The sequence below is a fragment of the Parasteatoda tepidariorum genome, chromosome 6 (genome assembly GCF_982258835.1).
Source record: "Parasteatoda tepidariorum strain Cologne lab strain chromosome 6, Ptep-v5.0, whole genome shotgun sequence".
Taxonomy (NCBI): Eukaryota; Metazoa; Arthropoda; class Arachnida; order Araneae; family Theridiidae; genus Parasteatoda; species Parasteatoda tepidariorum.
In genome coordinates this window covers 23,638,974-23,650,118 of record NC_141760.1, presented here as the reverse complement: position 1 = coordinate 23,650,118, position 11,145 = coordinate 23,638,974, and the positions used below count along the sequence as shown (strand labels likewise).

Below are 11,145 nucleotides of genomic sequence, written 5' to 3'. Positions count from 1 at the left end.
TTAAGCCTCATTTTAACGTATACATTTATATTGAAACAAGATAGTCTAATAATCATAAATACGACGGTATTCAAACTTTTAACATTGGGAAAAATATTTTATTAATTTCTTTTACTTAATACAGTTAAACAACTAGAATTTTAACACACCAACTGGACCCACCTAATGAAGCTACTTATTTGCATCTGGGTAGATATTACAGCTGATAGGGCTAATCTGTTTATCTCATGATCGGCAGAACGGGGGTTCGAATCCCACCGTTAGCACCACAATATTTTTTTCTATTTCCATCAGCACTGTTGGATTTTGTTGAGAGCAAATCAGACTGAAAGTCACGTAGAACAAACTGAAAACTTAACTTTTATTTACATCAAAAGGAATATAAAAACAATAAGATGTTGCCAGCACAGGAAACTCAAACTATCTAACTAATCTCGAACTCAAACCTCAACATCCTCCCTACCCTGGTCGACCTCGATGGGGATGACCAGAGCTACCGGACTGGTTATATTGTGACCATTAACTCTCAGCTCACAGGATCTTATTTTTCCATCTCGTCCTTCATGCAAGTTCCCCACTCTAGCTTTCTTCCACATGTGACGTGGTCGGACATCTTCTTGTAGAAGTACAATATCGCCAATTCGGATGTTAATGATATTGTCCTGATTACGAACTTGATGAAATGACCGCAATTGAAGCAAATATTCCTTAGACCATTTTTTCCAAAAGCAGTCGAGTAAGTTCTGCTGCTGCTTGTAGAATTTTCTTAGCTTTGTGTTGTTATTTGGGCTGGATGGAATGGCCGTTAGTTTCCGTCCTGTCAAGAAATGGCTTGGTGTTAAGGCTGTGGAACTGTCATCTTCGTATATCAATGGTCGGCTGTTCAGAGCGGCTTCTAGGATTATACGCACACCTAAGTGGTGGAGTCGTATGTGTGTATGCTGGATCAAAAGGTGGACAAAATAGTGTTTACCATCGAGCAATAAAGGGTGTCGAGTGTCAGATGAAATGTTTGAAAATTGCAGCCTTCCCCCAAGGCGTAAATAATTATCTTCGAGAAAGGGATTGAAACAGGAAATTTTGGATTTTTTCGGCAGGGGACGTTCAGCTTTTAAGGCATTTATTTCAGCTGAGAAACATTGATTATGTACAGTTTGTATCCAATAGTTTTTAGCTTTCTCTATTTCATTACAATTCAGTTCATGAGTTATGCGTTGCTGAGTCTTACAGTTGTATACAAAACGTAGTATCCAGGCAGTCACACGAAGAAGTTTCGTGTAAGAACTATAACTAGATATGTGTCTATTATGGGTTCTGTAGTTGCAACGTAGGAGGATTGAAATTTGGTTCTTCGTGATTCAGTTTCAACTAAAGGTTGTGTATGTGTAGATAAAACTTTGATAGGCCAAGTTTCTGGATCATGTTTTAGCCATTTCGGGCCGTGCCACCAAGATTCTAAAATCGATGATTGTGATGGAAAGGTACCACGAGTAAGATGATCCGCTGGGTTATCTGTACCGGGACAGTGGCGCCATTGTGCTGAAGTAGTGTTTTGAAGAATTTCTGTTGTTCTGTTGCAGACAAATGTTTTCCACTGGTTGGGATTTCCCTTTATCCAACTTAAAGCTACAGTAGAATCGCTCCATAGTATGGCAGTGTGGGAATTCATGTTCGTTTCCCTGCAAAAGTATCGGAGTAGGCGAGCTCCTAGTAGTGCAGCTAACAATTCAAGTCTCGGAAGGGTGACCCTTTTGATTGGGGCTAGTTTATTTCGACTGCAAATGAGATGGATCTCTGTAGAAATATCATCTGCGTGACGAGAGTACAAGCAAGCACCATATGCAAGTTCCGAAGCGTCGCAAAACACATGTATGGTAACGTCGGAATTTTCGGAAAAGCCAATCCATCTTGGGATGCATATTTCATTCAGATAGTGTAATTCATTTATCCACTTGTGCCACTGCTGTGCTACAGATAGAGGTAATAGTTCATCCCACTGAATACCACTAAGCCATGTATCTTGAAACAATATCTTCACAACTACTGTAACTGGAGCAAACAAGCCTAGAGGATCGTAAAACTTTGACATCAACTTCTGTAGTAAGCGCTTTGTTACTGGTTCTTTACATGTTTGAACAATTTTTGTCTGTACATCAATTTGAAAAACATCACTGTTAGTATCCCATTCAGCACCCAAGACTTGCGTGATATCCTTAAACGAGACGTTTTCTTGTTTCCACATATCTTTCAAAATCTTAGAATTTGTAGTCCATTTGTCTAATGGTAGGCTAATAAGTGATGTAAGTTGCTGCAGTTCTTGGTAAAGAATCAGAGCTTCAGTATCCGTATAGGTCCCGTTACAAAATCATCCATATAGGTGTTATTCTCAATGTGTCTAGTTGCTGTAGGATATGCTTGTTTGTGTTTTGTAGCCAATTCGCGAAGAGAAGCTGCTAATAAAAATGGACTAGAAACGAGTCCAAATGGAAGACGTGTGAATCGATAGGTTACAATTTTATCTTCAGTGCGGAGTCTCCCATCAGGAGTATATGTAGTATTGTACCAAATAAATCGTGTTGCATCTCTGTCCTCTTCTGCTAGAATCAGCTGCAGAAATGCTTGTCGCCCATCACTAGTGATTGCTATTTTAGAAAGTCGAAATCTCAACAATGTGGCTAAGATATCGGGAAGAAGATTTGGTCCTACTTCAAGAGCGTCGTTCAAAGATGGGTGACCTGGAGAATGTGAAGATGCATCAAAAACTATACGCCACTTAGTTTCTCCATTTGTGATTTTCTTTACTGCGTGATGGGGCAAGTAATATAAACGTTCCTCATTATGTGTTTCTGAGACAACTTCAACGTGTTTTTTATCAATATAATCTTGCATGTGCTCAATATATTTTACTTTGAATTCTGAATTTGCATGCATTTTCCTTGTTAAAGATTTAAATCGTTGAATTGCGACTTCATAATTGTTCGACGAAAGTGGAACTTCTGGTTTCCAAGGCAATTTTACAACTCTTCTACCATCGATGATTTCAAAAGATTGATGAAAGTTCGTCAAGAGTTCAGAGTTGTGAGGACTTATTTTTTCTTGTGTTGGTTGTATGCCAATGCTCTCTAAGTTCCAGAAATTTCGTACCACATTATCTAATTCCTGAGTTGAAGTATCCACATCAACATTATGAACCGTTGAAATGAAGGAAACTGTTGCGTGTGATCGAGTTCCACTAAGTACCCAACCAAAACTTGATGGGACCAAGGCCAGAGAATCCGACAACCTGACTGGAGCTTCAGAATTCATAACAATCCAGTAGTAATCTGCACCGATTAAAATCTCAATTGGTAAGTTCGACAATGAATCATCTGGATCAGCAAGTTTCATTCGCTTGTTTTTAGCAAAAAGTGAAACATCCGTTGATGAAGGTAGGTGTGATGCATATTTGTTGGAGCTTTCAAATGCAGTAACATGAACTTTAGATTTGTCCCAGATACTTGATAACTGAAATTTGACTTGTCTTCGCATGTAGCCAACATTAGCTGGGGATTCAAAGGCTTGAATGTCCAAATGTCTGGTTGAAATCACTGGAAGTTTTAAAGTATCCACAAGATTAGAAGAAACGAAACTAGATTGACTTCCACCATCCAAAAGACAACGTGTGAGTTTTGTAATGCCAGTGGGCCCAGTTATGAAAACTCGTGCAGTTTGCAAATGAACGAAACTGGAAGACGATACATCAATTTTGTTTGTAGATGTAGCCACAGGCTGCTCATTGGTTAGGGGTTTGCATATTGATGTATGGTGTTTTCTCTTGCATTTGGAACAGACAAATTTTTCTCTACGAGGGCAATTTTTTTTGGTATGTCCTCGGTTAGTGCACAAAAAACATCTATTACTAGTCTTCAATTTCTGTATGCGCACGTCTATGTCCGTTACAACATTGCACTGTTGAGGCCAATGTCCGACAGTTTCACAGAAAGGACAAAAGGGTGACATTATTTTACTTTTGGTAACTGATTTAGAATTCACGTTAAAATTTTCTAAGGAGGATTTAATAGGATAATCTGGAGCAAGTGAACCTTTAATATTACTTGCAGTAATTGATCCCTCGACCTCTTCTGATAAAAATTTCATTAATTTTGAAATATCGCTTTCACCAAAATTTTCACGTTTGGCATGTACAATCCAGTTACGACAGATTTCATGAGGAAAAGCACGAAGTATTTTAGGAGCCAAAATTCTTCCGTATGATTGAGTTTTTTCTCCTAAAGCATCTAAAGCCTGTATTCTTCGATTACATTCAATATATAACTCATTTATTGCTGCTGGAGAGTGATTTTTGACAGGTTTTAGGTTTTCTAAATAATCGAGATGAGCCTGTATTATTTTATCTTTATCGCCATATTTCGATTTCAAAATATCCTTTGCTGTGGCGTATGTTTCTGCAGTTATATTAATTCCATCAACTATTCGTTTTGCTTCTCCATCTAAATATCCCCGCAAAAAAACATGCTTGTCAATCAGCGATAAACTTTCGTTTTTGTCGATACAGTTTTCAAAACGCTCCCAAAAACTATGGAATTCTTCAATTTCGCCGTAAAACGTATTTATTTTTATTGTAGGCAACTTTACTGTAACATTTGAAGGCGAAGCTGAAAAATTATTTATATTGGCAGCTGTTGGCGATGTTTCAGAAATTGAATTCGTGTTCCTATTCGCTGTTCTTTTGAAATTAAATAACGCCAAATGAGCATATTCTGTGTATCTTTCGCATTCTATTATGTCTTCCTGATATTCTTCATCATTTAAAAAATTATGTATTTCATCGTCTGCCAAGGTTAATTCTTTTATTTTATCTTGTAAACGTTCAATGTTGTATTCCTTTTCAGTTTGTGTACTAGCAGCATCGTTCAATTTCGTCGTTAGTTTCGTAATGGCGGTACGTAGCGTTGTTCGTTTGCGTTTAAATATTACAAGTTTTTCACTACCGGTAGCCATTCCAATTCAGATTTTTGACGAAAGTAATTATAACAAGTTCAGTATGACTCACCGAGTTATTTCGGCACCAAATGTTGGATTTTGTTGAGAGCAAATCAGACTGAAAGTCACGTAGAACAAACTGAAAACTTAACTTTTATTTACATCAAAAGGAATATAAAAACAATAAGATGTTGCCAGCACAGGAAACTCAAACTATCTAACTAATCTCGAACTCAAACCTCAACAAGCACATTAGGAGTTTTTAGTGTCCTACACTCCCCAATTTGTGATCCTGAATTACTAGTATATGAAACTCTCATTCACGCATCGATGGCAGCACCCTGAAGCTGCTTTCACACAAAAAGTCTAGTATTCCCATCACTAATATTTCGATCATTTTAAAATCATGCTAGATGCAAAAGATTAAAAAAAAACGCACAGTTTTGTATTTGTGGACTTTTAAACGTACTAATTATAAATTTTTTACCTTTACGGGTTTCAAATTACGTTTTTCAATTTTCATTTTGAACTCACTAATAATACATTTTTGTCTTAATACAATTTTTACTAAATACATTTTTATCTAGTACATTTTTTACTAATATTATGTTTATACCCGACCTTGTCAAACAACGCCCAGTCAAATCTCTAAGAACTTCAGAACTATTTGTGCTATTGAAAACTATTATAATTAAATTACTATTTTAACTCTTGAAAACTCGAAGGTATTAATTTAGACGCTGATACTTTCGTTCACAAATTTTAATTATTCCGTTAGGCAGAAATGTTCGGAAAATGATTTTCTCGCATAACTTCAGCATTAGCCATTGTTACAAATAAAACTGTAGACTGTTCTGTTTCAACTTATACTGCACATTCACTTAATTTTTACTAGCTCAAAGATCACAAAGCTATCTGAAACCCCGTGTTTGCTTTGTTTATGTTTGTGCTTTTGAAACGCGTTTCCATGGAGTAAAAAATTTTAAATCAATGGTAATTTAAATAAATAAAAATAATAAACTAAATATTAAAATCAATCGATAAAATTTCTTTTTCGTTCAAATCAATAAAACGTTTGGTATTAAAATAATATTTGATTTTAAAATTATATTATACGATTATATTATAAAATTATATTATACGATTATATTATCAAATTATATTATAATATTTTTCCGAATTTAAAAATAAATTAATGTCCATAACTTTCAAAATCAAAAATAATTAGATAAATAACAAAAATTTTGCAAAAACATTAAAGAACATGAGAATATTATTCAATAAAATTTTAGGTTACTTCGAATTTTCGATTTCCTAGAAATGTACTTTTAAATCGTTACTTTTTTGTTTAGTACTTGTACTTTTACTTGTACTTTTTACTCGTTACTTTTAAAAATAAAAACTTTTTACTCGTTACTTTTTTTTAAAAATACTTATACTTTTACTCGTTACTTTTTAAAAGTAACGTTGCCATATATGATAAAATGCCTATGTGTTTTATAGATTACCAGTGTTTCATACATTGCTAGCATATTTTTTTTTATCATCAAAAACTTGCTTCAATTTTCTTCTTATTCATATGAATATCAGAAATATATTTCATATTATTTTAGAAATGAGAATAAGCAGAATATTGATATTAATACAACTGACCAAAATAAAACCCATAATAAGATGAAATAAAATTTATTACAAATATTTTAATTTTAACAAATTTTTGTTTTAAAAATTTTATTAAGATATTGTTTTGTTAAAAAAATATTGTTTTAACGATTTATAAAGTAATCACTTTTAATTGTTTTCTAAGTTTTTAAAATATGTTCTTATCTATTTCATAATTTCGTCATAAAAGGGGTTATATGATATTCAATTAGTTCTGTGGATTTCATCCCAAAGTTTTATCTCAATCATCTTTGATTTATTGTTCTTTCCCTCCTTTAATCTTTTTCTTTTGTCAGCCGGCAAATTAAAACAAAATCTATAGCTAATTTAAATATTTAACAAAAATAACAATCGTTTTAAAGAATCCTGATTGAAAAGGTATACAAAAAAGATCTTGTTCTTATGTATTCTACTTTGATTTGTCATTGCTTTTGAATTCTTTGAATATGTTTGATTTTATTTTCTTTAGTCTACCTTTAGAAGTTTTTTTCTCTTTTTACAAATATTCCATTATTTGTTGAAGTTGTTTCCTTAGTTTTACACCCCCACAGATTTCAAACTTCTGATTAGAACTTTAAAGTAAGCATATTTATTAGTTTCGGTTAAACAGGAAATTCATTTTAAAGAGAATATAAAATAAAACTAATTATTTTGTTTATTTTTCATGGGGTAAAATCTAATTTAAAAAATCAATGATTTAATTTCCAGTATTTTTCCATATAATCTTATTTTTTAATCGGTGCTACTCTAACGTTGAGATAGTTTAATGGAATGAATAATCGATAATTTTGTTTCCATCATTTTGAGAAAAATATATTTAAAACAGCCAATAAGACGAATTTTTAGTTGCTTTTGTAAGTCCCTTAACATACACTGGAGTAAGAAACTAAGAGAATTTGCAGACTTGATTGATTCCTAGAACTACTGAATCAATTTAAATGAAGTTTGATATGTTCATACATTGATACAATACAAAGCAAATAACCATTCAAGAATTGTAATAAACACGTATGATCATGCGTAACACTCATTGAAGTCGGAAGGTATGAAATTGCCACAGGAAATGATAAACTGCCTTATTTCAAGTATTAAATCAAGCTGCAAGGCCTGTATATCTGTAGGAGGGAACCATACCCCCTATTAACCCATTTTTTTAAATTTTTTTTATTCGGCAACTGTTGTTTCATTCTTTCCGGCTCCAATCTCATCACATATGAAAGCAATTGGTTAATATCAAAGTAAAATAAATACAATATAAAATGAAAATGAAAGATAACCCTCAATACTCAGCAGGGATAGACAATAATACATACCTATTTGAAAAGATGTATACATTGTTCCGTATAGTACGGCTTTGAGGAGAACTACTCCAGACTACAAGTCTGGGACTGTCTGCTACTATGGTAGCAAGCAAGAGCACATTTCTAATGGGGATGAAATGGATGAAAGAAGGTGTTGACTGGTTTACTCACGACGACCCATGCGAAGATTAAGACAAAACTATTCACCCTATACCCCTATTCGAAGTGTCTTTTCCTCGTAACCATAGAACCCGCCACGATACGAGACGGGTGTCTGGATGAGCTCTCCTGAACGCCACACTATACACACATCGTCGGATGTTTCATATTTGCAAAACTCTACTAACAAACTTTTAATGATAACTATAAATTAGTGAACACAATAAGTAAATAAATACAAATAATTAACTACCACTATTCCTAATGTTTACGGCATAACCGAAAATTCTCGGGGTGTCCAGAAAAAATCAAACATTAGCATCAGTGTTGATCCTTCGAAAGTATTTAGGGTAAATATGACACGTCATTAGTTGTTTTGAGTACCTGGCGCCAATTTAGACTTTGAGGGAAACAATACAGAATCTAAGTATGTAAATATTTAAAATTTAAACAAGGGGATGGTTTCACCGATAATGATGATTATCAATGCAACACAAGATTTCGCAAATAATAGTGCATTAAAAATTTCAAAAATAATTTTTATTAAATTCTGTTCTTAGAAATTTGTTCTTAGGAAGTCTAGTTTTGCATTTTTAGATTATTTAAGGAAATCTTTCTTGTTAGGATAGATAAGAGATTTCAATTAAACAGTTTTCAATTTTATTTTAAGTATCTTTCTAACTATAACTAAAAATCAACAAAATTATATGTAGTGTGTAGCAAAAAAATATATATATACAAGCAACATATATTATTGTTTTTTATTGTATCACGCAGATTAAACAAAAATTATTAAGAGAATAACACCATCTAGAAATACGAACTTTAAGACTCTTAGTTGTGATTTCATTTCAGATAGTCATAAAATATAACATCCATACTCTAGGGATATTTCTAGAGCTGTCAGAATTTTTGATGGAATGTTCTTCAAAGAAAAAAAAAGACTAACTTCAGAGTTGATAAAATCTGATAAAGTTCCGACATGAAAGACTGCAAGTGAAAGATATAGTAGTCTAAAGTATTTTTACTGAAAGATAAAGATGGCTTTTAAAATCATGCATCTGAAAAAAAATGAGTTTTAAAGAAAGAAAAATGACGATTTTTTTTTATTTTAAAGGAAGGAATAAAATATTATTTTTGCAATGTTGAACTTAAAATATTGCTTTAATTTTCGCAACAAAGAGTAAATTTATGCATGAAAATAAAATATAAGCTTCGATTTTCATTTCACCTAAGAAAGCTAAATGTAAAAAAAATTATAATTGTACAACTAATTGATTTTCACGGTGATCCGCTGTTAAAACGACGCCAAGTATAATGCCAAGCTAGAATTATTCGTATTTAGTTTGTGGCTTCCATATCTCCGCGATTACTTTCAATATTAAATCAAAAGGCTTGTCTTTCCCATAGGATTTTCTCCGCGTGAATTCCGCAAGATAAGACTCTAATAGATGACTAGCCATGCATTTTTGCCATTTGTTCCTAATATTAAAACGCTCTTTTTTTTGTTGGCAACTTTTCACGTTGCATCGCCGCCAACTTCATTTCGCGTTCATTTACGCCTACTCGATAGCAAGGTAGTACCTTTTTTCTCAGGAAAAACGAAACGGCATCTTCCTCACTCCTCAGTAAATTAAAAATCGCAAATTTCTAATTTAAATTTTCAAAATTTAAATTAGAAAAAATAAATTGCTATATATCGCGGTATGAATGCAAAGCCTAGAGCTGAAAGTAAAAGTGTGTATGGTTACTCTTAATTTGGCTACTTTCGGCAGATTTTTATATATATATATATAATTTGGCGATTTATCATGATCGTCGTGAAACTAAAGTAATTCATTTATTTTTATCTAGAATTTAAAATTCAAAATTTAATTTAAAATATTTAAATTAATTAAAAATATTTACAAGCGAATTATAAGTATTTACTAACTTTTGATGCTCTAGAAAAGAATGTATTCATAAAAAAAGTAAAAAAATAAATAATTCTAAAAAGATTTAAATATATAAACAAAACTAAACTCATCGGCGTGACAGCCCATAGAGGGCCAAGGCCTACTGTGCCCATCAGAGTTTTCTTGAAATAGGGCTCTGGGGTGCAGGAGCAGATGTTCCGGTCAGGTGGTCAGCCGAACGCGGAACCCCCAGTGTTTAGTTCCCAGGCATGCTTGGTACTCATTTATCGACCCACTGAAAGGATGAAAATCTGAGTCAACCTTGCCCGGCCCGAGGAGGCTTATTATATATATAATAAGCCTCCTCGCCGTATAAACCATCTCCTAGCCTCCTAGTATAAACCATCTTTATATAAATATATTATATATATAAATAAATATAATTATTATACATAAATACATAATAATTATAAAATTCAAACTTTATAAAACACAATACAATTCATTTTAAAAATTATAGCATCCAAAGGTTCTACAATTAATTTAGTATTTATATGAATAAAAGTAGTCATATCCATTTCAGTCTTATTTTTTATTAACATAGATTAAAATCTCTCTATTCAAAGTTAATAGTGAGTTACGATATGCGAATAACAATCTCAATTATTTGAGAGCTGTGGTTTTCCCCCAAAAAAAGTTTCTCGCAGACTTAAACGTAAAGTCGTCAAAATATATTTTTCAAATGAAATCTCATAATCATAGATTGATTGATTAATTTCATAGCTTTAAAAATTAATCCGAACTATTAAAAACAACTAGCGTTCATAAGAATAGTATTAAATAATCATCTATTGTTAAAAAGTAGTCAACTTTCAACACGTTTCTATCTATGTTTTGCACTTTCTATGCTAAACTATGTTGTGCACTTTCAAGATTCAATTGCATGTAATGTATTGGAATAAAAATATATACACAATCAACGCATATTATTCTTTTTATTGCATTACGGGGATAAAACAATAATTATTAAGAGAATATCACCATCTAGAAATGCGAACTTTAAAACTCTTAGAAGCTTTAAATAAATTTTAAGAAGAAAGTTATGTTTCATTTCAGATTGTCGTAAAATATAACATCAATACTCT

The 11,145-nt window shown here is 32.6% G+C and overlaps 2 protein-coding genes across 2 annotated transcripts in view; both read right to left on the bottom strand.

Annotated features, from left to right (window-relative positions):
* Nucleotides 1-440: 440 nt before the first annotated feature.
* On the bottom strand, nt 441-2,242 carry LOC147807695 (uncharacterized). Its single transcript, XM_087166755.1, has 2 exons — nt 1,292-2,242; nt 441-1,223 (listed from the first exon to the last, which is right to left on the bottom strand). Exons 1-2 carry the CDS (start codon nt 2,240-2,242, stop codon nt 441-443), a joined length of 1,734 nt encoding a protein of 577 aa, XP_087022881.1.
* Nucleotides 2,243-2,328: 86 nt separating this feature from the next.
* LOC147807694 (uncharacterized) overlaps nt 2,329-11,145 on the bottom strand; it is a 28,212-nt gene continuing 19,395 nt past the window's right edge. Inside the window, exons 2-3 of the mRNA XM_087166754.1 lie at nt 3,030-3,841; nt 2,329-2,855 (exon numbers count right to left, since the gene is read on the bottom strand). Of these exons, the coding sequence (XP_087022880.1) occupies nt 2,329-2,855; nt 3,030-3,841 (1,339 nt within the window). The remainder of the gene's footprint in view (nt 2,856-3,029; nt 3,842-11,145) is intronic.